Source organism: Saccostrea echinata, unplaced genomic scaffold (genome assembly GCF_033153115.1).
Source record: "Saccostrea echinata isolate AGI-Se365-2 ecotype Australia unplaced genomic scaffold, CSIRO_AGI_Sech_v1 ptg000030l, whole genome shotgun sequence".
NCBI lineage: Eukaryota > Metazoa > Mollusca > Bivalvia > Ostreida > Ostreidae > Saccostrea > Saccostrea echinata.
In genome coordinates this window covers 30969265-30997208 of record NW_026889779.1, presented here as the reverse complement: position 1 = coordinate 30997208, position 27944 = coordinate 30969265, and the positions used below count along the sequence as shown (strand labels likewise).

The 27944-nt window shown below is 33.1% G+C and overlaps 2 protein-coding genes across 4 annotated transcripts in view; one reads left to right on the top strand and one right to left on the bottom strand.

The window, feature by feature from the left end:
* LOC133197701 (phagosome assembly factor 1-like) overlaps positions 1 to 4680 on the bottom strand; it is a 37726-nt gene extending 33046 nt beyond the window's left edge. The window contains exons 1-2 of the mRNA XM_061333857.1: positions 4495 to 4680; positions 243 to 325 (exon numbers count right to left, since the gene is read on the bottom strand). Of these exons, the coding sequence (XP_061189841.1) occupies positions 243 to 325; positions 4495 to 4561 (150 nt within the window). The 5' untranslated portion in view covers positions 4562 to 4680. The remainder of the gene's footprint in view (positions 1 to 242; positions 326 to 4494) is intronic.
* A 2093-nt stretch (positions 4681 to 6773) lies between these two features.
* Positions 6774 to 26988, top strand: LOC133197702 (core-binding factor subunit beta-like). 3 transcript variants are annotated; one of them, XM_061333860.1, is made up of 7 exons: positions 6774 to 6974; positions 7138 to 7224; positions 7531 to 7650; positions 12804 to 12920; positions 15333 to 15452; positions 21106 to 21161; positions 26792 to 26988. In XM_061333860.1, exons 1-7 carry the CDS (start codon positions 6789 to 6791, stop codon positions 26889 to 26891), a joined length of 786 nt encoding a protein of 261 aa, XP_061189844.1. In that variant the 5' UTR covers positions 6774 to 6788; the 3' UTR covers positions 26892 to 26988. The 3 variants fall into 3 exon arrangements, with proteins under 3 accessions (XP_061189844.1, XP_061189842.1, XP_061189843.1); XM_061333858.1 differs by lacking the exons at positions 21106 to 21161; positions 26792 to 26988 and adding an exon at positions 15793 to 17057 and having other exon boundaries at positions 6786 to 6974; XM_061333859.1 differs by lacking the exons at positions 21106 to 21161; positions 26792 to 26988 and adding an exon at positions 15675 to 17057 and having other exon boundaries at positions 6787 to 6974.
* Positions 26989 to 27944: the final 956 nt, after the last annotated feature.

Here is a 27944-nt window from a genome sequence, read left to right as displayed (position 1 = left end):
TAGGAATACTAATATACTTGAGAACAACATTTTTGCGAGAACACAGTCTCGCGTACTAACGCGAAAATAAAGTTCTCGTGAATAAAAAGTGATGTTACGGTAACTTAGATGTTGACTTCTTTTTCACTTCATTGCCCAGACAATGTATAATAACTACATGAAACATTCTACAGTAACTTAGATGTTGACTTCTTTTTCACTTCATTTCCCAGACAATGTATAATAACTACATGAAACATTACCTGGTGACTGTACCATACTTGTACACCCTTGATTTGTCTATCCTGGCGTTTCATTATAGCAACTGCTTGATAGAAAGGCATTCCTGAAAGAATAAAACATTGTTCTTAGCAAAGAATGCCAGCATCATATTGCATAGATACATTGTTTTTCTTCCATTTTCAGCTAAGAGTCAATGCAAACTCTTCCATTAAAGGTACTTCTGGTTATCTTCATACCACCTCATTAAATTACACATCAACTGTTACTATCAGGTTATACAAAAATAATATTTTCTAATTATAAGCTTATTTCTGAATTCCCATCCTACCAGTAATTTGGGTGGATTTTTTTTTAATTCTCTAAAACATCTGTGACACAGTGACAATTTTTCTTATATAAATGCTCAATTTTTTTCAATGTTTGCTGTTCCAAGTTTTTCATAATTTCATTTCATACTTTTTTCATTTGTCTTCAAGGGTCAAATAAGAACTTTCACTGTCCCATTGGGCTAGTATATATGAGAAAGTCTGGCCCAAAACCATTGAAAAACAAGAGGCCCATAGGCCACAATGCTCATCTGAGTCACTATGGCCCTGCTGTTCTTCATCAGCAGATTTTTCCAATTTATTCCTATGTAAAACTTTGATCGCCAATTGCAACCCCAACCTACCACTGGGGGTCATGATTTGAACAAACTTAAATCACACAAAATTGAATCTACACTACCTGAGGATGGTTCCTTATTAACATGACTATAAATCATGGCATTGTTTTTCTAGAATTTTTTTTTAATAAATTACAGCAACTACTATATAGTCCTATGAAAAACTTTGATTGCCTACTGTGGCCCTACCCTATCCCCAGGCACCATGATTTGAACAGACTTGAATCTACAATATTTAGTGAAGCACATATATATATATATATATTTCATCTTTTCAGGAACAGTGGTTCGTGGGGAGAAGGTTTTTAAACAAGAGGCTAATGGGCTACATTGCTTACTTAAGCACTTTGACTAGGAAAAAGCAGAAATCAGTTCAGTATTGAATATATATTAAGTGGTCCCAACCTACTCCCCCCCCCCCCCACTAGGGGGAGGTAAGGGAGGGGGCATGATTTGAACAAACTTGAATCAACCTACACTTACTGATGATGCTTCTATATTTCTTTGACTAGTGATGGCTAAAGAAGATTTTTCCAATAATTTGGATCTTCTAATGTGACCCCACCCTACCTGTGAGGGGGTGGGGTGGGGTGGGGTGGGGTGGGGTGGGGGTGGGGGGTACGATTTGAACAAATTTGAATCTACACGACCTACAGTACACTAGGATGCTTCTGTATTAATTCAACTATCATGGCTTTGCTGTTCATTAGAAGATGATTTTTTTCAAGATATTTCCTATATAATCCTATTTAGAATTTTTAGCCCCTGTTGTTGCCCTCTTCCTAACCCCTGGGGTCAAGATTTGAACAAATCTGAATCTACATTTATTCACCAGAAGACACTTTTTATTTATATGACTAATCATGGCTTTGCTGTTCTTGAGAAGAAGATTTTAAAGATTTTTTCCATGTTTCCTTGTAAAACTTTGACCGCTTATAGTGGCCCAACCCTACCCTGGGGGATCATGATTTGAATAAATTTGAATCTAGACTACCAGAGGATGCTTCCATATAAGTATGACCAATTATGGCTTTGCTTTTCTTGAGAAAATGATTTCAAAAGATTTGTCCTAGGCTATGCATTCCTATGTGAAACTTTGATCACCCATAGTGGCCCCACCCTACCCCCAGGGGTCATGATTTGAACAGATTTGAATCTACACCACCTGCATCTTCGCTAGCCAAGGGTTTCTGATACGCTACTCTCCTCATAAACCCTTGGCATACGGTGCCGACAAAAGACGGGATTGTTTTTATCACGTGATCATGATTCTCACCAGGTACGCACAGATTGCGTCATCGACAGAAATAAAAAGCGTATTTAAAAAAATTTTGTTTTTAAAGAATAATTAACAAGAAGGTATCAAGTTATGTTAATTTGTTATTTAAACATGTAAAAATGCAAATCTACATCTTCAGTATAGATTCTTAATCACATATTTTGCACGTAGCTTTAGATATTGGATGACACCATATAGCTATTCATAGAATGGCATGTTATCTTACGGATCATTGTTTACTTGCATTTTACATTAACGATATTAAAGAGTCAAGATATATCCCGAACGCAAATATCGTCATTTACAAAAAACAATTGCTGATTGGTCGAACGATGTCGATCAACTCCAATCACAACTTGAGAAAAAAATCCCAACTTTTTTTAACACCGTATGCCAAGGGCTTATGAGGAGAGTAGCGTATCAGAAACCCTTGGCTAGCGAAGATGCACCACCTGAGGATGTTTGTACATGTTTTATATTTTCTGGCCCGGTGGTACTTGAAAAGAACATTTTTAAAAGATTCCATTAATTTTTCACTAATTTGTAATTATTTCCCCTAGAAAGAAGTTGTGGCCCTTCATTTAAAAAACTTGAACCCCCTTTACCCATGGATAGTTTATGGCAAGTTTGGTTGAAATTGACCCAGTGGTTCTAAAGAAGAAGTTGAAAATGTGAAAAGTTTACAGACAGACGGATGCCAGACAAAAAGTTATCAGAAAAGCTTGAGTCTTTACCTCAGGTGAGCAAAAATGTCAGTAAAGGTTTTCATTATTCTAAATTATCTTCCCTTGGGAGACAGCATTTCCATTCCAGCCAAACAAACTTGAATTCCCTTCTCCCAGATGCTTTGTGGCAAGTTTGGTTAAAATTAGCAAAGTGGTTCTTGATGACAAGTGCAAAATTTGAAAAGTTTACATGACCATGACACCAACTACAACAGACAACAGACAGATTTTGAACAGAAAAGCTTAATACATCAGCCTTTGGTTCAGATGAGCTAAAGACAGGCTTGTTCAATGCTTATTTTCAGGTAAAATTATCAACAGTTTATAAATCAAATTTCTTGGCCGTTGATTCATAATCACCTCTACCAGTGCAAGTTTCAGACTCTGCATAGCCCTCGTCTATTCTCTATTGAGAAGTTGATGGCTTCTTTTAATACTCCCCCTCAACTTCTCTACAAAAGGCCTAATAAAAGCAGTTCAGAAATTGACTACATGAAGAACCAAACCGGGCCCCACTTCGATCGATGTTTTAGGATTGATACATTATCATACACATATTTGGGATGCACAGATGTTGTTTTGTAATGGAAATGTGATTTAAAAAACCAATTCTGCTGACTTAAAAAACATTCATCACGGTAGAACACTTACTTGCGATATCTGTGTCACCAGATTCATTTATTCATTCAAAACTGCGTTTGTACCCAGTTGACCACTAAGAAAGTCTAAAGCTTTTTTTCCGGATAAATTGGATTAAATGTTCCAGTGTTAAATAGTTATCCAGAGGAATAGTTTTAGACTTTTTTAGAGGTCAACCCGGGTTCAAACGCAGTTTTGAATGAATAAACGAATCCGGCGACACAGATATTGCAAGTAAGTGTTCTATCATTAAAAACGTGTTTTAAGTCAGTGGAATTGGTATTTTATTCGCATTTCTATGGCAAAATAACATCTGTGTATCCAGACTACGTCTATGATATCGCATCAGACCTAAAACATGGATCGAAGTGGGGTCCGGTTTTGTTTCTTCATTTAGTCGATTTCTGAACTGCTTTTATTAGGCCTTTCGTACAGAAGTTGAGGGGGAGTATTAAAACGAGCCATCAACTTCTCAATAGAGAATAAGCCCTTGTCTAATATTTGATGTTTATTGCAGATAATTTGGTTTTAAAAACCTTGCTATCATATCTCTATTCTCCATTGGTTGAACCTGCGTTCCTTGAAACTATTCCCCAGTCTTAGTCTAATCTAAATTATAATACATCACAAATTTTCAAGAATATGAAAGATTAAGTAAGTTTCATTTTTGTGTATGTATTCATTACATTTGAAATGAGAAATTCTCGCACAATAGAATTTATGTTTCAACTTTCAAGTTAGATAACGTTAACAGGTAACGTGTTTGTTTACAATGATCAGCTGTTTCAATTCGACCTTCACCTTATGTATTATTGCACCAATTTTTGTAATTGAAATTGTTTTAAAAACCTGTATTTAGTGTTGTTTAAATTTCTAACAAAATAGATTCAACAGACTGACAATCGTCATTATATATAAAATATCGCAAAGTATCTAGTGCAAAAATCAAGAACTGGCTGGCTCACCCAAAACAAACTCCCATTGTTCGTTTCCAAGTGATCTCTCGGGAACAACCTCAAGATCAAGCATCATATCAAATCTATTTAATATAAAATCTTACACAAACTTTCTATTGAACTTAAGACTCTATTGCAAAGACATATTATGTTTTTCTGTGTTGTCGTCGTCTAATAATTCGCCATTTTTGTTTTGAATCGTTTACGCATGCGTATTTTTGAAGTTCCTGCGCACTTGTTATTGGCGGATCCAAAGTTTGAAAAGCGGGGTGTATAGTGATGGGGTCGTACATCCATCTGTCCGTCCGTTACGATTTAGGGTCTCCATTTCTTATCCACATCTCCCTCCTATACCACTGAATTAAATATAATGATACTTTAACAGAATCTTTATTATACATAGTGATTTATGCGCCTCCTCTCTATTTGGGCCTTCTCAAGTAGCAAAAAATGGAATTTGTCATTATACACATATGATATGGGAATATAGTACCTTTAGTTTTTATTTAATTTTTCTTTTAAAAATAGTGAGATAAATTGCGATGAAATGACATATATTATAAAAACCTTTTTATGGAAAAGCATCTTTTTAATATGTAAGGAAACATAAGAATGATTATAACAGGGTATATATAGCAAAATCAACAGATTTGAATTAAATTATCACACCCAAACCAAACCATGTACCCATCCCTCCAATAATTCGCTGACATCAGTTTGCTTTGAATTATAGATATGCATTTCTATTTCATGCGACCAAAAAATAGTCCGAAATATCTGACGTTTTCCAGACCTTTTCACGATTTTGATATTTTACGTGCCAGGGGCCCGTTTTACAAAAGAACTTATGACTAAGACCAAAACTTCACTTGTTTGTAAAAAAAAATTGCAAAATTAATGATTCTTTTCACAATTGCTAGCGTAAAAGTATCTTTCTACATACCTTTTAAAAATATTAAAACCATTTTCTATTTAATGTAAATTAGAAAGTTATTAGCAGAATTAAATTTTGGTCTTAGTCGTAAGTTCTTTTGTAAAACGGGCCCCAGGAAAGTTTTCCTGGCACGTAAAATAACAAAATGGCGAAAAAAGCCTGGAAAACGTCAGATATTTCGGACTAGCCAAAAAAGTGTTAAAAGGAATTAACATAGGTCATAACCAACCCGTATTTATGAACATCTGAAAAAAAGATTGGGCAAAAGTCTTGCTTAAAATAAAAATTAATTAATTTTAAAAAATAAAATGACAATTGTAGTTCAATTTGCTCTTAAAGACCCTCCTCCGTGTTTATTGAATGTTTTCTAAGGAAACTGATTAATTTTTTTCTTCCGTTCATTTCTGTAGGAGGATAGCACATCTTTTATCAAAATTTCTCTAAATTTGCAATGCTGTTTCTATTAAACACCAAAATAAATTCAATGAATAGATTGTGCTCTTTTTGTAAAGTTCTGTATACTATAATTTGGAATTAAGAGTTTGCTGCTTGTGATACAATAGAATTATCTAGAACTTATATAGTTTTCTTCACTATGCTCTTTTTGTAAAGTTCTGTATACTATAATTTGGAATTAAGAGTTTGCTGCTTGTGATACAATAGAATTATCTAGAACTTATATAGTTTTCTTCACTATTGAAACTAACTTTAATTTGAACGTGTGCTTTCTAGGTTAAATCTTTCATAATTACGTACCAAGTATAATTGATAATATTCATTTCCAGTAATGATTGATAACGCTGAAACTTTTTTTCTCTCAGTTCAACAAACAGTTTAATTAGATTTCATGCTTTCAATCCCTACGATTACAAGAGGGTTACTACTGTAGGCGAGAAGTCAGTTTAAAATATTGAAAATTTGTTTGTTCGAGTAACCCAAGAGAGTCAAAAATTTTAACCCACATCTATTCATCGAATTCTTTTCAGAAAAACAAGTAAACAATTTCTAATTTTGCAAGAGAGTTGAGATTTGCTCGAAAAACATCACTTTGTAGCGTGAGAAAAACAATCTGAATATTTAATACGTTTGACCTCGTAGTAAGCGAATGTAGGTCATACAAGACCGTATATGGAGGGACTATTGCATTATTCATATCATTTGCCCCGCCTATTAGCCTTATATGGGAGCTGTCATCAAATATTGAGAAAGTTATTTGCATAATAATAAATATCCGCTTACGTAGCAAATTCTACGGAAATGAATAGTCGGAAATTACCATATATGGTCATTGTCGGTATTTCTCGTCACTCGGAAATTTCACGAAAACGAACGAATTGGCCAATCAACAGCGATCGGATACGCTCGTGTAATGTGTAGTATTGTTGTGTTTAGCATGAATGAAGTTGACTCAGAAAGCATGCTGTCAGTACTTACAAACACGCTGTCTTGTGAAGTCGGAATTATATCTCAAAGAAAAATGCCAAGAGTTGTGCCTGATCAAAGATCAACTTTTGATAATGATGAACTATTTCGAAGACTTAGTAGAGAATGTGAGGTAAAGTTTATTTGAAGTTTATTACCAGGTCACATTCTTTTACGGAAGTTTGTGAAGTTAGATGGCGGAGTGATTTATTACATACCGTTCATCACGGATTTCTTTACCTCCCAAAATCTTCGAAAAAAAGGGTTTCAGATGGGATTTTGTTTTATGATTTCAGGTGAAATACACTGGATTTAGAGACAGGCCTTTAGAGGAGAGACAATTAAGATTTCAAACAGAATGTAGGGAGGGACACGCCGATATAGTAAGTTACTATTTAAATCACCTCTTGAACACGGCACGTGTGTGCTGTGTATTTTAATCATTATGTGTACTGTTTGATGTTGATTAAAAAGAACAAATCGGAAACAAAAACTGATGATAGATATTCATATATTTAAAATTACTACATTTTAATTGTCTCCACAAAATGCGAAAATTTACAAGGTTTTTCCATATACATGTATGAATCAAGTACAACATACGGTCTCAACTTTTTAATGGGTTTAATGCTTTCACTTTCCATAGTAAAATATTTCTTGTTTTATCTTTTTAATTTTAATTTTTGTAGGCCTTTGTAGCCACCGGTACAAATTTACAATTAAACTTTGAATCTAATGCTTGGTCAGACAAAGATGAAGATAGGATACCCACAAGAGAATATGTAGATTTTGAGAGAGAGCCAGGGAAGGTAAGGGGAAAAAATCTCTGGGTTGTTTTTCTCTCTATTTAAGCTAAGCAATATGTAATACCTGTATTATGAAATAATGTGTTAATTAGACAAGCCCATATGACATTTACTTCTATATTTTTTTTAATATATTAGTTGCAAAAGCATCTGAAACAGTCTGCCTATTTAACTTATAAATTGTCTGTAAATCAGTCACAAAAACATATTTGTGTGGAAGGTTTTTTATTTAACATTGTTTTCTATCTGTATAATATTGGTGATTTATTTGCTAGACACTGTTGTCAAAATTTCTCCCTTGTTGACAAGACTTGATTAATTAGTGAATAATCTACCATATACTGAAAGGGCTGTGTCTCTGGTATGACATCAACTAAAATCTGTTCATCAGGTCGTAACATTTAATTTATACCAAGAAATGAAAGGGCAATTTAAGACATATATGATGAATAAACTGGGGTGAAATTTTGCAATCTTTTTTTAAGGAGTATTAGATTATTCTTGAGTTTATAATAATGATAATTTGTTCATTCTGATAGTCGTGACATGAAGAGCAAGACTTTTTTCTGAGAAAGCTCTCTCTGGGGCCCTCTGATCAGCAAACTTCTCATGTGACTTGGTCGAGAGGAAGCTACACGTGGTGTATAGTATATAGGAGTACTTCCTCTGGTACTTACAAACTTATCTCTGTTTCCCCACTAGCATCCGGAATGTCTTGACCAACTAAAATACTCACAAAGAGGGGGAAAACTCTATACAACTCATGACAAAAGATTGTAATTTCTCTATTCTGGCTGAATGGTCACCAAGGTTTTGTTAGTTTTTGTTGACTGACTTTTATGGGATTTATTGTCCATTATTTTGCCATTTCCATATAAACGTGCATACAATCCGGAGCCCCACAATGATATGTTAATATAGTGTAGTGGAGATGTAATAACTGCACACAGTACCCACATGTCATTAACTGCTTGACCCAACCCTGTTTAATGACCACAGCATGGCTAACATTGGGGACAATCAAAATCAGGATTTTCATCTTTCATGAAACTTCTTTTATGTGGGCGTTACAAATGTCATCCTTCTCCTTGAATAAACATGATTAAAAAATGTGCAAGACTTCTGCAGGGGTGGAGGCATACATCTATTCTTTCCTTTGTATTCATTATTAACAGTTTACAATGAACAATCCCAGATTTTCTTGTAATACCAATTTCTTCACATTTTCTTATTCAAAAAGACATTTAATATTTTTTTTTTCTCCATTTATTTTTGGAGTATTACATTATTTTTCTTTTCTCCATTTATTTCTTGAGTATTTTTGGGTCATTTCATTTTTGCTTTGTTTTGTTTTAATACCCAGTATAAAAAAAAATGTAAATATAACAAAACAGAGTCTATGAAAAATAAAACATTTAGACCCAACGGGTATTTAATTAAACTTATAACAAAAGAAAAACAGTGTTAAATAGTAGTCCCCATGATAAGCATATCATCCGACTGAATACAGAATTAATTCTTTGTCACAACTCGTACATGGTAAATATTGCTCGAGGGGGGAAGTATACCAGGCATATAGACATTAACGCTTTGTGTATTCAATGTGTCGAGCAGAAGGTAAAAAAAAATCTTGCAGGATAATATCTTATTATGGACATGGCATTATTACTTGGGTGACTTTTTAACAGATTCTGTTTAAATTAAGTAAAGCCGTACTGCATGGAAGACTTAAACCATGCTTTTACTAATGTACAATTATCTGTGATACATTTAAATCCCATGAAATCCAAAACGAGTCATTAAATGCTTGTAAAACTATCTTTTTAAATGAAAAACTGTGGGTTTATGCCACACCTTTAAAAAAATAAAGAAAAGGCCTGCATGCATGGATCATTGATCCTTTTTTATTTAGTCATCCGTTTTGTAAACAAATATATGTATAACAAATTAACTTTGAATAGAATCTCTAATAACAGGTAATGCTTTGAATAGTTCCTTAATTTCTTCTTCACAAGAAACAGATCATAGGTGGGAAAAAAAAGCCCATCATTATCCTTTTGAAGAATTTATACCATGTGGGGGTGGATACTTCTTGCTTCTTTAACAGTCAATAAACCCTTGGAGATGCTTATTTAGAAACATCTACCATTCATTGAGTTTTTTTTTCATTATTCTTTACTAGTATTGATCTTCAATTGTTTTAGCATAAAAATAAGTCATTATTGTGTTTTATCTGTCTCATCCATGCGATTTGTGGTTTCTGGTAAAATGCCAAACCACAGGACCGTTTGGCTTGACTTGTTATGTCATACATAGGTAAAATGAAATAACTCAACAGAAACGCAGTCACTGGTACAAAGAATCGCATGCTTGTCTACTTATAGGCTTTGTTTCTTTTGTTAAGCATTACAGCAAATACACAACCTGAATTTAAAAGAAAAATAAAATTAATTAATTCACCTTACTGACGCCTCGGTTATTCTGCCATCATTACAAAGGGAAAAACACTAAACTTATTAAATATTAATTAAAAAGTTTTTAATTCATAGACAAACATGTTGTACATAAATGAACTAAATAGAAAATAAAGATAAGGCAAATGTACGTCACATTACTGTAAAAGTCATTTTTATGTTTACTTCCAAAATCTCCTTACAGAAAATTTATTATTTGGTCATTTCTATTCTAATGAAATCAGGGAAAGTGTTTTCATTCAACCTTATTGGTTTATTTTCCATGCATTCTTAATTTACCTCATGTACTTATAAAATAATTGCATCATATCAGAGATTAAAATCAAAGAAAGAGAGGTGAAATATTCAAAATGTTGAAAGTGATATACCCTTCCACACCCCCTCCCCTGAAAATAAAACAAACAAACAAAAACAAGTTACTATATAAAGTACAGTTGCATCTAAAAAAAAAAAAAAAGAAAAGAAAAAGGCAAATAAAAATTTACACAAAAATTAGATTTTATGATAAATATATAAGACTAAAAAATTCAAGTCACATACAAACTTATAATCAAGGGAGATTACTCAGTTCTAAAACAGACATGCTCCACTTTATCTTTTCTTATCAAAGGTAGAGTAGCTCCAAATGCAGCACACATGTGAGTTGGGATTTCCCAGTCGAATTCCAGATCACTGACCTGGCTCCAGCTGACTCAATGACCTATTTTACCTATAGTGACCACCCACTCATTTTCATTCATGAATAAACACAACAAGAGGAGGAACAATGGATTTAAAATGCCTACTGACCATAGAATTTTTATTTTTAGAAAGGTCATAAAACATTGTTTAAATTCTACACCAAAGATTAAAATCTAGTTAACTTTACCTTGAATTAAGGTGTAACAAAATACTTCTAATTCCAAGTTTATTTTTGCATGTGATATTTTGTTACTTAGGTACTGTAACAGTTGATAGACTACATATGTGTTTGTAATTATATATATATATCCTTCTCACTGGAGTTATTGCTGAAGAATTCCTCCAGAAATAAATCATTTTTATGTACAGATTTCAGATTTTAATTTCAACTCAAAATTAATATATAAGTAATGTTATAATTATTATAACAAATAATTAGGAATGTTATTTCATAATCATTTTATAATAGGCAGGTGGTCATGATTGCTTCATCATGCTTAAACACTCCCCAATGTATAAGGAGCGGAGGGTTCACATAGAGCCGCTCCGAGGCAATGAATCAGGAGCGGGGGTTTTAGTATATATATCTCCTCAACAACCCAGACCCCTGCACACCCACTCAGTCAAATGTCATTGCAATATTTATCATTGATCATGAAAAAATTATTTTCTCAAGATGATATTTAAAAATTAACAACACCTTTTTTACTATTCATTTCCATAAGTTTGTTTTTCTTAAAAGTTATCTTTTTTCATTCAATTACACTTTCCGCCTACTTGTTACGCTTTTAATTTAATGGTGAAAAATCTGAACATGTTGATGTTTTTCTGTAATTATCTTTCTATCCATCCTTTGATAATGACTCTTTTAACAATTGACTTCAAATAGGTCATTGACTGTATCAATGCGTTTTATGCATATTACCTTTCGGATTGGTTACTCTAGCGAATCACTTAATGCATTTTTAACACACTTAGCATTGCAGTATGTTATGGGTATATAATATGATAATGAGTTTTGAATATGATAAGAAAATAACAAGTTATAAAGGGATAGGGGTTTGGTTTATCCTCACAAGTGAAGTGAGACTGCACCCTTTGACATCTTATAACCCTCCTTAATTATGTTTTGAACAGCAGTGTAAGAAACACTTTGTGTTCTGCAATGTAAGTCTGCACTCCTTGACATCTGAATCACTTATATGAACTATAAACTTGGCAAGCTTGAAAGCTATATTACAATCTGTATTAAAAAAATTGTGACATCTATTGAAGAGAATTGCAATACTCAATGTATTGAAGGCCCTGTTCAGTTTTTTTACAATGTGCACCAAACTGAAGGTGGAGGGAGAGCCTCTGTTTTCTTACAGTGTGCACCAAATGAATTGGGAAGGAAAGCCTCAATTTTTTACAATGTGCACCAAAGTGAATAGGGAAGGGGAGCCTTGCTTTTTACAATACGAACCAGATTGAATGGGAGAGAGGGTCTCAGGGTTTTTTTTACAATGTGCACCAAATTGAATGGGGAGGGAGAGCCTGAGGTGTTTTTGTTTTTTTTTAAACAGATTTTTTTTACAATGTGCACCAAATTGAATGGGGAAGCATGCATTGTATTATAGTTTCTGCTAAATAAGCTGTTCTTGCTTTTACTGTACTGGGGACAGTTATTATTCCACAAAAGTACAACAATTCTGTCTTTTCCCTCTGAAAAGCAATCCATTTGACATATCAAATGTCACTTGAAATGGAGATACTAAAGTTTGCTGACACTAGGAAAATTGGCAAGAAATCTTACACATCACACTAATCATGAAAATGCATCATTGCCCTTCCTTTGTTAATTTGTATATATGTTTTCCTTATCCCATCAATTTACCAACTATATGTCAAAAACATGATCTGGAACTATGAATTTGGTCTACAGAAACATAAGAGAAAGTTTCCCTTTTACAGCTTCATTATAGTTTTCTCAATTATTAAATGCTTTTAAATTTGTTTTAGGTCCATCTTAAATCCCAGTTTATCTTAAATGGAGTGTGTGTTATATGGAGAGGATGGATAGACCTTCACAGACTGGATGGAATAGGCTGTATAGAATATGACTCTGAAAGAGCTGAGGTAGGGACAGAGAGAGAGAGAGAGAGAGAGAGTTAGAGAGAGAGAGAGCTCCTCTTCTTACAGCTTTCCAGTAAGATGAGAACTAGTTATTCACTCTTATTGGCTGTTTTGTAGTTAGTGTTCAAAAGTTGTTGACCTCTTAATAACAATTGTCAAATTTCTCTGCTTTTCTTTCACTTTTGTTCATTTTCTATACGTTCTTGAAATTTCTCCTTATTAGAGGTGAGCCCCATACATTAATGTGCACACTAAGACTAGGCTTCTATTGAAATGGATTGAAGACAAAGCAGAAAAACTTTATAATCTTCTTATACAGTCCTAATCAAATGAGAAAATAATACTACTGGGTAGCATAACCTTCACACTTAAGGAGAATATTTCTTTCTTCCAGTGAGAGCTAAGTCTTCAATTACTTCACTTGACATTTGTTTAATTCTTAAAAGCACTTATACATGTGTGTTTAACCTGCAATAAACTTTTTGCAAGCTGTTTTCAAATACAGATATTTAAGGAAAAACTTTTTTTTCTGTGTTTTTGAAAGGGAGTAAATAAAGATAAAAGATTTGACAGAGACCAGAATTAAGAAATATAGGAGGAAAATTTGAAATCATTTCTCTAAAGCTTTAGTCTGATAAAGAAGAACCACATACCATATGTCTAATTACACAATGTGTCCCTCTGAAAGTTAGCTGTTCTACATTGTGGTCGAGGAAATGTGTTTTTAACATGCTAATTAACAACCATTTACAAAAGAAATTTGTCTTAACCATGGATACAAAAGAGACTAATCTAACGGACATGCCAAACTTCGCACCCTTACAAAACAAGGCACCAAAATCATGTGCATTTTTCACCATCATAATCAGCTTGACTGGGCACGATTGCACACATCAAGACCATTCTTTATCCATTTTTTACAACTCTGCAGAAAGTTGAAACAATAGTTTTGGACAAGTGCTTGTGTGAGGGAAACATTAATTTAGGGATTTTTAATTTATTTTGTGGGGTGGTTAAATCATCATTACAAGTCTAAACTAGATTGATTTCTTCTGATTGCTGATCCTGGGTTTCAGTTTCAATCTTGCCCAATCATTTGTGGAATTAGTACCCCAGTTGTGAGATAATTAAAATGCAACTCTGATTAATTGTTTTTCATCTTCCATAAGGATTTTAAATGAATTCTAAGGATTGGTTTTGTTAAGAAGAAAAAATGGCAGATGCAATGCAGTCTTTATGGAACACAAAGTTTGTAATGTTTGGACTCAGCCCACAAGCCTGTTTTAGTACAAAATACAAGAGTTACCAAGTAATGTCTTCTGTTTAGTAAATAAGTGTGGAAAGGGTGGAGATGTGTTAATCTCCCTCACAATGGGGCCATATGCTGCATCTAAATCTACAGCAGAACTTAGAATTCTTCTCTGACCTTGACAGGGTGCTAACTTCAGATGCAGCACTGTTAGGGTTGTTGTCCTTGTGAGGGGAATGTTTCTGCCTCAAATTCTGATTGCATCTGCCTCTCTCCAAGACAAAGACCCCTCTAACCTTATGTAATATGTGCAATTTGGGTAGCTGCAGGTTCTGGATCTGAAAGAGCAGGTTGTAGACAAGGTGAATTTTGAGCTGTCAGATGGCATCAGGGATATGGCAATGAATTTTTCCTAAGTCCTCTGATCAAAACAAAGTCAAATTAAAAGCTGCTCTTTGCACAATGGGTTAAAAAGACAAAGAAAAATCAATATTTAATTCAGAATAGTGCAGTCAGCTGCTGGAAAAAGTCTCTAGTCATCATACACACTGTTTTGTAATCAAAGCATCCAGCTTTTTCTTGTATTCAAACCATATGCATCAGGCAAATAGTTGAATCCTCAAGGGTTCTAGAAAACTCAGTCAAAATCCAATTAAAATTTGATTGTTCACTTTTTAAAAATGTGATAAAAATTGGTACCTCAAGCAGGTGATGGTTTGATTTTTGTGAAAATTATCAAGTACAGAGCATCAGAAACAGGGACTGCTGCTTTGGTTCTCATTTTCTTCCTGCTGTTGCTTCAGCTGCAACCCAAGAGAAAAAGAATAGAGTTGCATATGGTTTGAAGTGTGGCATTATAATTATATTTTGGTCTAACATATTGCAACAGAACAGGTGAAAATTAAATTTGTATTTATTTCACTTGCCACTGCATCAACTTCTGTAGCATTTGCCACTCATGAACTTATTTTTCAAAGTCAAGTACAACTCATCCAAAAGTTTTCTTTTGTCTAAAAAAGTTTCACTGCTGTAACTTAACAGTATCTTTCCCATCACAAAATGAAATATTGTTGTATTACTTGCATTTGAAAACTAGGTACCTTACAGGTAATGCCTGCACTTTGAAAGTCTTTGCTAAGTTTTCATGATTTTTTTTTTCACTTCAGGTAGAGGATCAGTTGTACCGGCAGCAAATAGAACAGTATAACCAAAGATTACGTGAGTTTGAGGAACGACAGAGACAATATCGAGAACAACAAGAGAGAAGATCCCATGATGAACAGGAGGTAATTGATGCCTTGTTGTGTATATCAGAGGACCGAAAATCATAGGCTTTGTTGTCAGTGTTGTGTTGTTGTCCCTTTACCAAATGGTTGTTAGATTTTGTCAAACAACAACTCCCTTATTTGTTGTTGTGGCACTTTATCCAATTCTTTATAGTATCTTTATATATTTTTTTTAGGGAATTGTTAGCTTTTTCTTATTTATTTCTACATATTTATTTGTAGTTTTATTGAAATGCAGATACAATAACCTCAGTGTCAATCTGGAGAATCTATTTCCTGAACTCTCAAATGACCAAAAAAAAAACTCTCTTGATCCAACTTCTGTGTCTGTCAATTTCAGGAGGGTTTTTCATAAAGACCCAGTCTAAGTCAGACACACAGAGAGCTGGTAAAATGAGTATCCCTTGGGATCTTTGTAAACCTTGTACCCCACAGTGTGGCCAGAATCTCTCTGTCAACCTTTCATGGACTTCTAAGGAACACCTACATGCTCAGTGCTTTCAATTCTTCATTTATCATGTACAACAAAGTTAAAGATTTTGCTATTTTATTATTTTCTTTTATAAGAGCATTAGCATTTTTAACTGTTTTTGGAGTTGTTGCATGATGTTCATTTTGTTTGTTTGTTTACTCGTGTAGCATAAAAACATACTCATCTGCCAGTTCTTCAGCATTCTGACATATAATGCTACATTGTTTATTTTTTGAAATATTTTGTTGCAGTAGTGATATTTGACTCTGGGAGTGACATTTACATAAATGTATACCTATGTAAATTCTTCACACTATGTGTTCATATTCATAAGATGAAATACTGTGTTACTCACTGCCAGAGATGTGTCCTATATCATTATGTCATTTGTTTATTGGTATTCAAAAAAGTTTGTGTGATACATAAAGTCATTGTACTTAAGGATTTAAGTGATACATTATGCTCAATAGACTCTTTTTAACTAGAGGACAAGATTTATGTATATAGAAAAGTTGATGAGTGTTTTGTTAAAATGTTATACATTCTAGTCATAAAGATGTCACTATATGATAAATTTGTACAGTTCATTACTGCTCATGCAGTCATTCAAAAAGAAAAAAATATATAGTTGATTTTTTTTAAGTCTAGTGCACTTTAAAAAGAATTTCATTCCTTAGTGTGACCACAGATTCTTTTTCCAGTGAATATAATTCCTCTTGTTAATAAATATCATAGAAGATGCATCTATTTTTGTTGAAGATATAAAACCTGAGATTTTAAGAAGTAATTATAGTTATTTTTATCACATTTTTATGTTTATTTGATATGTTTCCAAGAACAGCAACTCTGATTGAAGCTAAGAAGTTTCAAAAAAAGTTTTTTGGTTTTCCTCAAAGCACCCAATTCCTTTACATATGCACTCTTTTGCATAAATGCAAAAAATCAATAAATTTTGCATCAGAATTTAGAGTTATTCCCCTTAATTTGGCTGCATGCAGTATTGTGCACAATGCAGAAAATACTGCATCTTCATCTGAGAACATAAGATTTTAGAGAAAAATCACAACTGTTCAAGAAACATGCAATGAATGGTTTATATAATGAATTTATGTATTAATAAACATGTTACATTTTGTTGTTTTTCTTGTTGTACTTGTTTAATGGCTGCATGCTTGGATGTCCCTCCAACCCATTCAGTTTCAATATGCTTTTTTTTTTTTTAAATTATTTCAGATTTGTTTTCGTGATCATTATTGTGGCTTATTTTTTGGCATCCAATGATACCTTTGATGTGTTTACTGCTGGTCAGAGTTTACCTAATTTTTTAGAGTGATCATAAATATTGATCATGAAAATTATGAGATCTAACAGCAGCATCATGAGTCCTTTTGAAGAAATTAAAAAAATAAAAACCCTCTCATTAAAAACAGATTTGATAAAAAATGAAATAGAACACCTGGTCTAAAAATATTGTAAAACAAATCAAACATGTGGGCAAAATTTTCTGTCTTTGTTTCCTAAATAACAGAAAAGATGGTATGGATAGTTAGCCTTAGGAAATATTTCTCTCACAATGACCATCGGATGATTAAGCACAATAAGCTTCAAACTCTGAATTATCTTGTCCTCTCTTCCATTAGCATAACGTTCCTAGGCAATGTCCTTCATCTTAACAAGGCTGATTTAAATAGTCCTCCAATCTTGAGATTTTCAGAAATAAAAAAAAATTGTGTTTAAAAAATAATAAAATGTCTTTTTTTTTGGGTTGTTTTTGGTTTTTGGTAATATTCACTTCAATTGAAAAATGATCTTGGAAATAGTTAACCCAACAATGCCCTCTGCTGCTGAAAGTCTTAAAATTAAATAACAAACCTATCAGATACCAGTAAAACTCGACAGGCAGTTCTCTTTGTCTTCAGATTTGGTGATTGAAGCAAATCCAACCCCTTCAAAAGTTCTCTAAAATTAAATGACAATTGCTGACTTAAGAAATAGTAAAATGAACTCTTTTTTAAACACCCCTTGTATTTACTAATAAATGGATGCATTAAATCTTCTTTACATTTCTTTTAGTTCTACCATTTCGCAAAATAAATTGAGTTGAACTTCCAAGTTACACCTGTCCACACTCAACAAATTTCCTTTATGCCCCATTCAGGAGTCAACACAGAACTGAAAAATATTAAAAGTTTTATTTATTGTACTTCACCAAAAAAAGGCTTCTACTCATCAATTTGCAATCACAAAAATAGTGAATGTGTGAAGTATTTCATAATCATAAGTAATGTCACAGTTTTTTTTTTCAGACGAAACTTTAGGAATATGACATATGTAAACTTTTTCCTTTGCCATTTAAAAATCCATATCTTTGTCCAGGTGATACTGGGAAAAAATTTGTAGCCATGCCAATTTCTAAATGTCATTTTAAACAACAATTTAAGGAACACACAGAAAACTTAATGCTGAATATCAAAATGACTGTGTCTGCCATTTCCTAGATTAAAGGAACATTCAGTTATTATTAATTTAAGATAGGTAATATCCCTGAAATTCTGGATTTTCAGAAACAAACAACCGCCTTCCCCCTCCCCCCCCCCCCCCAGGGCACATTTTATTTACAATACACCAATCCATTTGAAATCTGTGGGGAATTCTTATGAAACATAAAGAGATTTTTTTTAACTTGTTAATTTCTATACTCTCATTTTAAAGCTTAGACTGTCAATAATCGATTATACCCCATAATCTACAAATTCACATTCAAAATTTCGTGTCTGAATTGAATTCTATTGTAGGGGTAAGTCATAAAACACAAAAACGTTTTTTAATACTTTTATTTAAACATGTTAGAATTGAGGCATAATCCTCATTCATTTGTGGTTTGATTGCTTCTCTCTCCCCTGTAAACCTTACACAGGTCCCTTGATTGATTCTCTCTCCCCTGTAAACCTTACACAGGTCCCTTGATTGATTCTCTCTCCCCTGTAAACCTTACACAGGTCCCTTGATTGATTCTCCCTCCCCTGTAAACCTTACACAGGTCCCTTGATTGATTCTCTCTCCCCTGTAAACCTTACACAGGTCCCTCCCTATAAAAATTTTAAAAAAATAGGGTGACCTTGAAAAATAGAGTTCCTATGTTTTGGCATATATTAAATAACTTAAATAAAATTGAAATAATTTACATGTTTAGCAAAACAATCCGCCACAATAAGTAGTTTATCCTTCTTATACATATCTATTTTATTTTTAATTTTTTTTATTTATTAGATCTGTAAACTTGACTTTGAGGGGGGGGGGGGGGTAATCTATTCTCTCAGCTGAGAGAATATATCATATATATATATATATATGAAAATCCTGGATCCACCCATTTTGTCTTATGTTTCTAGTAACAATCGTTAGTGGTATGTTTGCAACGGATCTTTAACACCTGTATGTGATTCGGAATTCTAACAAGTCATACATTACAATCATTATATAAAAGATATTATCCAATTCCCGTATTAATGATACGGAATGTCCTTTTTTGAAGGGGGGTTCAAAGCGCAAATGTACCTCGTCCTGTAATATTGATATACAGTTTTGCATTACCGACAAATTTTCTGATCAATACCGAAAATGTTTATGTATCATTACCGAAAATTTTATTTGTGAATCTCGGTATCAATGTAAACATGGAAATCTTTTTCTGTTAGTCGATTTCTATTGTTGCCTCATTGTCAACAGAGGAAAAAGGTTGGTAACGTTTATAATCGTCAACATGAGAATCCACAAACTAGTTACTACAGAGTACTTGTAGTCAAAAGTGAAAATATAATGCTGGAATGACATCTCTCCATAAACATGTAGTCTCCGTAGTCGAACCTCAGCTCTGTGTATCAAGCTTCACAGTTTATTATCTATCTATCTATCTATCTATCTATCTAGATAGATAGATAGATAGATAGATAGATAGATAATAGACTGTGAAGCTTGATACACAGAGCTGAGGTTCGACTATATATATATATATATATATATATATATATATATATATATATATATATATATATATATATATATATATATATATATATATATATATATATATATTCAAAGCTCTCTGACTGGCTAAAAATTGATCACATGATTAGGTATATACTAAAGATTCTGAAATGCATGTTTCTAAAAATGGAAATAATCTTCTATAAAACAACAACAACAGAGCTGACTTCACAATAGCTAATACGACGTGCTGTTTCCGAAAAAAAAATTATACTTCAACTCCTATTTATAATTGTGATGTCCTATAATAATACAATGCTACTTTAAATTGAAACATATTAGAAATGTTTTTCATAAATCGATACAAAACATAATAAAACAAATGTAGCCTTTTAAATAGGTAAATTCCCTAAATTACTCTATCAGTTTATATATGAAACACAATTATATCAAACTTATTTAATCAATTATATTAAATTATTTTAATTTCGAGTCTCTATGTGTTAAAGAAAGACAAGAGAAAAAAATTGGGTTGTTCCTATCATTTTCAAATATTGTTATATCAATCTCTGTTAAAAATAATATAACAAATATAGCCCTTTCATTCGGTCAATCCATAGATATAGCGACTTCACAGAAAAAAACATATCGACCGAGCATACACGAAGTGCTCGACCGATATGCTTTTCTGTGAGGTCAATATATCTATGGACCGATCTCATAAAAGGGCTATATTTGTATAATATAGTCCATATCTGTTGACGATTATGTTAAAAAAGAACAAGAAGATATTTGGGTGAATTATGAATTATTAAGAACTGGGCATTGAACTCTGAGTGAAGCAGTTCATTCAATTTAAAACTTCGGTAATGATCTCTAATTTTTTTTTTCAGAAAATGAAACGAAATAATTTTTGGGTAATGATAACCGACCATTTTTCGAAATTCAGCAAATACGGGGAGACATTCTGTGGATGCTTATTTCATTTGCCTATGACATGGCTATTTTGCTTATTTAGCTTTTAATAATTATATCATGTATATATACATGTTATTGAATTAAATGTGTCGATTTCAAATTCTGAAGGTTATAATCTGAAACGTGGATATCAGTACACTGTAATATGCAGAACTTTTGAATGTAAAACGTTAAACAGGTGACAAAGGCTGAATATGGTGCATTTGTTTCATGCAGGTGAGTTCAAGCCTACAAACCAGGGGGATCAAACCCGTCCCGGACCTCACAGCAAAGTAAGCTTATACCATTGTTTGTGATCAATTTGTTAGACGTCAACATTATAGTTATGATCACCATAGTGCCCGAGCATATATTTCCGGTATGATCATGTGGTATAAAGTTTTCTGTAAAAAAAATTTCAAAATATGTGTTTGTTTTCACTGAATGAGCTCAATTTTGCTTTATGCTGCCGATGAGATCTTTTTCGATGTGTTGTCATTGTTTTTCTTTTACACATGCTCTTTTGAACGTAAGTTTTGCATGTGCATAATTGTTCTGCGTGATCATAACCGGAAATTGTCAATGTACTCACGCTGTAGATGTTGGCTAAAAGTTGTGGGAAATTGAAATTACAATTAAAAAAAGACACGAAAAAAATTCTCTTGGTTGTAGGCATGAATTTGTCTATGATGCCACTTGTATAAGTAATTCTTATTCAATAAAGTTTTAGTATTACATTCTGCACTCTTTATTATTTAATTAAGGAGTAGTTTAAATCAATATACGGTATGCATATCTTATAATTAGAACAGAATTTCATTCCTAATTTTAACCAAATCAAACAGAACCAGAGGCAATACAAAGAATGGGAATTGTGGATAAAAACTGAATAAAATTAATGCGATTGTATGACAAATCAAAGGACACAAAATTGAGAGTTCAAGGGGGCGTTTCTGTATTCATTCCGCGAGCGAAAGGTTCACAGTCGTATTTTGCATTTCTGCTAGAATTTGTTTCAAGAAAAACAGATAACAAAAAGTAACATTTGTGTTCAATCTTTTTTATTTGAATTCGGTGATGCAAACTGGTATAATTATGGCGAAACGGCGGTCCTCGGCAGACGGCCGATGAAGGATTCGAGCATTGCAACAGACTGGCTACTTTGTCTGCTTTACAATTTACATGTCCGCCGGCCGACCGTAGACCAGTTGTTTAGAATAATGTTTATTATCATAAATTACACTCGCCAATAGTTTATGAACCCATGCCAAAATAGAAGTTTCTGCTTTTATTATGTTGAACTCAATAAAATTCAATCTTGAATTCCATGCATTTAAGAATTCTTATTTAAATGCAACATTTGACTCAATTCAGGTACATACTGTTTTTTGAGCGTTATGAATAAATTATGGGCATATTGCACACGCGCTCCCTTTCACATAACATGCATAATTATATCAAAATTCATGTCATTTTCGACGAATGGTTTAAACATTTCAGAGAAACAGGAGAATCTTGACATGTTTGTATTTGAAAACATATCCTAATTTCTAAAGAAGATAGGCGAACAAGCAGGGGAAATGCCTATGGAATGACAAATAAATGAAAAATTGCATCTCAATTATAACACAGTTTTCTTTGGTATTTTTGTATACTAAGTGGGTCTTCACTCCAATTTTTTTTCTTTTAAGTATAATTTTCAAGTATGTTTGAAAACATATAATTTTACCTTGAAATGCCTATTTATGACACAAATTTTCGAATTTTTCCGAAAAATATTTGATGTCCAGTTATTCAAGGTCATATCACAAAGATTTAAATGTTACTACCCGTAATAATCTGTGTGGTGTAGTGGTTAGCCTCAGTTTTTTTGAAAGAAAAATGGTACTAAGGATTTTTAATTTGATACTCCCTCAGTAAGGAGTTGATCCTTACGTCGCGGGTTCGAATCCCCTGTGGGATGTGGAGACCGGTCCTTCGGATGAGACCGTATAAACCGAGGTCCCGTGTCGCAGTAGGTGCTGGCACGAAAAAAATCCCTCACTGGTCCTGAGTGCCAAGCATAAGTCTAAATTTGCAGCTCTCCGTGGTGGCGTCTCCATATGAGTGAAAAATTCTCGAGAGGGACGTCAAACAACAAACAAACAAAAAATTCCTCTCTCCCCCCCCCCCCCAAAATATTTTTATTATCATAGAATAATTTTTGCCGAGAGGATTTTTCCGCAGAAAAGCTTTGTTTGTCATAATTTCATACCTTTCAATAATTAGAACTTTGGTCTAAAAACTTACTTCAAAAATTTAATTTGATTTTATTCATTTAAAACTATAGGTATTTCGCACACCTTGTTCGCTCATCTCCTTTTTACTGTTTATCATGTATTCTACAGACTGTCTCGGTTTCGGTTACTTCATTACCTGTTTTAGGTGCGGAAATGTTACATGAGAAGTATTTACACGGGATTAAAGATTGCGAGAGTAATCAGACGCGTACACATGCGCACTGGTTTTCAATTTGCATGAACACCTTATATGTTGTTTTGTCTGCTCTCTGTAGGAACGCCTCTGTGCTAGCAGTTCTTAATGACGTCATATCTGCCTTTCTTTCGTTTTTATATTATTTTAGTATTTTGTTTCTTTTGTAACACCTTTGTCGTTTTACGATAAATTAATTTGAAGTAAACAATTAGTTTAAGGAAAGGGATGTGTTAATAGATTCAGGGAAGTCAGCGATAGTTACTTAAAAGTTAAAACTCATCAAGTTGATCTTTTGAAAATGCCGCATCCTTAAATTAATTCCGGAAACATGTAATTACTCTGTACCAAAAACAGCTTTTCAAGGGATTGCCATTTAAATGTACTGGTGTATTTAATTTTGTAAATTGAGTGATTTTTGAAAGTCCTCAATCCCTGAACACCCCTTGGCGACCTTAAACAGTACAACTTGGGTAGGCATGCGAATCAAGCACCAGTCCACACGTTACAATGTGTGAAGCACACTTAGACACGTGTTTTGTTTACCCAGGTGACTGGTAATAGAAATTGAATACCTGTATAAAGTAAGAGAGATGGATTAAAATAAAATACTATTCAATATTCATTTCATACAATAACACCGAACGCTTTCATGCAAGAACCATTTTTTAGGAAGTAGTCACTCTCATTGTAAACGTGTACGGTAATACTGCAAATGCAATCACTGGAAATTAATTAAGCAGCTTTTATTCGCTGCACAATTTCTGTTAATTTCCACTTTGTTTACAATTATTGTATGAGCTATTGCTTAGTGGGATAAAGTTCAACCACAGGAAATTGTTGGAAACACTTTTAGAGGGAAAAAATCCCCGTAGTCTTTTGGCCATCGACAAAATATGTCGACGTATTAAACAATTAGCACTAGACGCCTCTTTATACGATTTATTGGCTTTTTATTGGATTTCCAAACGTGTAAATTTCAGAGATGATTTTCACTGCGATATCGAATTCATTTTAGTCTCATCCTTAAGCTTTTCAATCGGCGACTTTTCACTGGGTGCCTTCTGTGCCGTAATTTGCAATATTTTCAGCAAGAAAAATACAAAATGTACTTGGGCGGGTGCGAACCCGTAAGAATCCACATGCTGATGAAAATTAAATAATCAATACAGATAAATGGTGCAGATGAAGGGCTGAATGAACATGTACTGTTCTTTAAGGAACTCCGGAATAGCGCGGCGATTTGCAACTACAAGTGATGTCTTCAAAATATAAAGTTGTACCTTTCACTAAAAAGAAAGTCGTAAACTGCATTAAGTTATCACAAATTTATTTTTTTATTCGTGTTACCTGTTTAAAAAAACTCAAAGTACATATTTTGTATGCTGTTAAAATATTCTTATAACTGTCTTTATATTTGGAAACGTAAGATATAAATTTCGAGATGATTTCACAATTTACTTTGCAATTCAAATTAGAAACTTCCTACAATCGCTTAATGAATGGAGTGATATTATGAGAATCTCTTTAAAGTTTAAATGGATAAAATGTTCATACATAAAATGGAATAACGGGGGTTAAATTAAAAGATAAAAATATCACAATAGAAAGATACAAAGGCCAATTGACAAACAATGTGATGTTACTAAAATAATTGTTGTCCCTTTTATACGGGATCCTCCTCGTTTTCTTCCATTATTCTTTAAGACCACTTGTATTTAAATTTCAGATCAAAGAAATTAACTGTTCATTCTTTGGAGAGATCGAACTCATTGGCTCTTTTGTCGTAAAATTACACAGACATAATGAACCAGACGATTTTTTTTGTAATAACTAAAATTAACTTACCATCATTTCCATCTTGTAAAAAACCCGTTCTTTCTTTGTATCCCGATCTCTTTGGAAGCTAATTTGGTTATATAATCTATTTCCCAACCTGACAGTTTTTGTGTGAAAGAGAGCGTTTGATAAATTAACAAACATTTCACCTCTTATGGCTCCACTTTATTAAAAAAAAAAATAGTGAAGAAGATTCCTCAAATGGTCTTATTTTTGCTTTTATTTTATTTTTCTGTTAACTGTAATTTGATTACTTCCTCTTTGAAATATTTATGAAATTATCCCATTTTAGAGCAAGTGACTATACCAAATGTTGGCTTTGTTAAATACAACCCCAAGTTTGGTTGATTTTTGACACAGATTATGCTTTATTTCTCCGTTAATTGTTGGCATTAGTTATTAAAATTTAGCTGATTGGTGTTATGGTCACATTTTACGTTTTTGTCCTTTATGTAACCTGGTTTAATAACATTAAGAATTTTATGAGGCATGGCACACTTTGATCAAACTCTCCAAAAAATTAATAAAAATGTCAGGTGTGAAATGAAACGCGCCCTGCCATGCAACAGAACATAGAGTGATTGCTATCTGCTAAATTGTTTCCTTCATGGACGGAAGATTCCGACATTAAATTTGACTTTCAGCACCGATAACTTCATCAAATGTAGATTACATTAAAATGATATTTGTTCATTTGTTGTCAACTATTGAAAATAATACAATATATGATAATATAATTAACAAATTACAATTAAGTTTTCGAAGTTAAAAGTTCAATTCGAAGAAAGGAGAAAAAACATATATACTAAGGAAAATTCGCTTGATCCGGAATAACAAATAAATATTTTAAAAGCAATTATACGAGATATCCTTATTCTCGAATGCTGTTGGACGAAATTGGACATGCTTTAAGAAGCTTACAATAGACTGAATTAACCTCCATTACAAGAAGAGTTATGAGGCAACACCCGCATGTTCCCTTTAGGGGCACAAAAAGAATTACGTGCACAGATTATTAGCACAGCTCCCGAGAGCTCGACCACCTATGGCTGCACGCGACCTCAAACAAAATTAGATTCGTTCCGGCTACATATTGTCTTCTCTTTTTGTGATTTGTTGAAATTACGAGCTTTTTCTCATTCCCACTGCTGTGTTCATTTGAATGGTTTATTTTTCAATCACAACTCAATTCTAGAAAGTTTCCAATCCAACTGATATGAAGTTTTTAATTCGATTGATATTTTGCCTTTCTTAATTAAAGTAGCCGCGCTTAAATCATGCCCCGGGACCATGGAGCATCTTAATTAAGCATAAGTCAAAATCTGTTTATTGAGCTTAAATGTAGTCCAAGATAAACATGCTATTCAACATTCATCAAACCGCTGTTGTCTGTTAATTAGGAATTCCAGTTCACAAGTAATACACATACAGATGATTGAAATTTTGACTTAAGTCTAAGTTTGTTCCATGATCCCGGGAGAAAGTTTTAAAAGTGTATCTTGAACAGCCTGAAAAGTAATTTATATTGAAATTCTTGAATGATAAAGTAAAGTCACCCACCCAAACAATATAAACATGACGATATACTTATGCTTGTTTTGACTGTTTTCAGACAAGGCGGGCGGGTTCTCGTGCCAGTCCCACTGAGACCAGTGGCAGTGAATGACAGACGCTCTCTGTTGCCATGGAGACATCGAATGTACATTCTGTAAATAAGAGAAACGTCCTGTCCAGGGACTTGTTTATTTTTTATGAGCTAATCAAGTTCATCCAGAGGCTTGCGTATGGTGAGCATCCAACAACCATGGGTTTTGAGTAGTCCAAACGTTCTTGCATTCCAGATCACAGGAAACGTACTCTTGTCGACGTAAAACAACTTTCATTTGTTGCATTTTGCCAACTTTTCCTTTTTGTGTGTAATATCCCGGTTTTATTGTTGAACACCTCACCATAAATACGACATAATACATTGCATTAGGCTTAAACGAGAATATTTGACTGCCTTTTAACAATTAAAAAAGGGAAAGGAAAAAAATGGAGACGAGCTCATATCCATTAATTGGAATATTTGTTTGCCTGTATCTGGTTTGTGAGAAACTTTAGTAGAACACAACGCTTAGAACAGTATGACGTCACTGCCATCAAATGGCATACTTAACCGGTGTTTGGAGGTGTACTGTAGAAAATATATTTTCTTGGATCAGTATACTGTAGAGCTACAGAGGTATTTTGTCTAGGATATACATGTATTTATATTGTTTATACGCTTTATTGTTTTCATCAAATCAATTCGTGTTCGTTGTTGTTCTTTTTATTTCTTTTATATCACTGTCCATTTGGGTTCTTTTTTCGGCGTTTTATTTTGATAACACTAAAGCATTAATAACAAGAAAAGAAAACAATGGAAACCATCATTTTTATCCCTTACAAAATTCCTAGTTCAGCTTTGAAAATTATCAAAGGATAAAATCTTGTTGTTTTTTTTTTCTTTTTTTTTTTTTACTGAAATCTTCTTAAAAACAACTAAAAAGGAAAGGAACTAAATATATTTTTTTTTATATCCAATAGAACGTTTTGTTGTTTGCTATATTCTGGTTTTAGTCGTAATGTGTAAACTGTATGTTAATAGTCAGCATTTGACTTTTTGGGCCATGTACAGCATAAAGTTATATGTTGTGATTTTTCTTTTAACTGCTACGTGTCGATTACACATTGTAAAGACAAATCTGTAGAAAATTTATTTTTATATATTATGATTTTATGCC

What these genes read in the sequence shown, in the direction of transcription:
- LOC133197702 (XM_061333860.1), top strand. Translation starts at nt 6,789, where the DNA reads ATGTGTAGTATTGTTGTGTTTAGCATGAATGAAGTTGACTCAGAAAGC. An exon ending in GATCCCATGATGAACAGGAG is followed by an intron (nt 15,453 to 21,105) that starts GTAATTGATGCC and finishes TGTTTCATGCAG; the next exon opens with GTGAGTTCAAGCCTACAAAC. An exon ending in GTCCCGGACCTCACAGCAAA is followed by an intron (nt 21,162 to 26,791) that starts GTAAGCTTATAC and finishes GACTGTTTTCAG; the next exon opens with ACAAGGCGGGCGGGTTCTCG.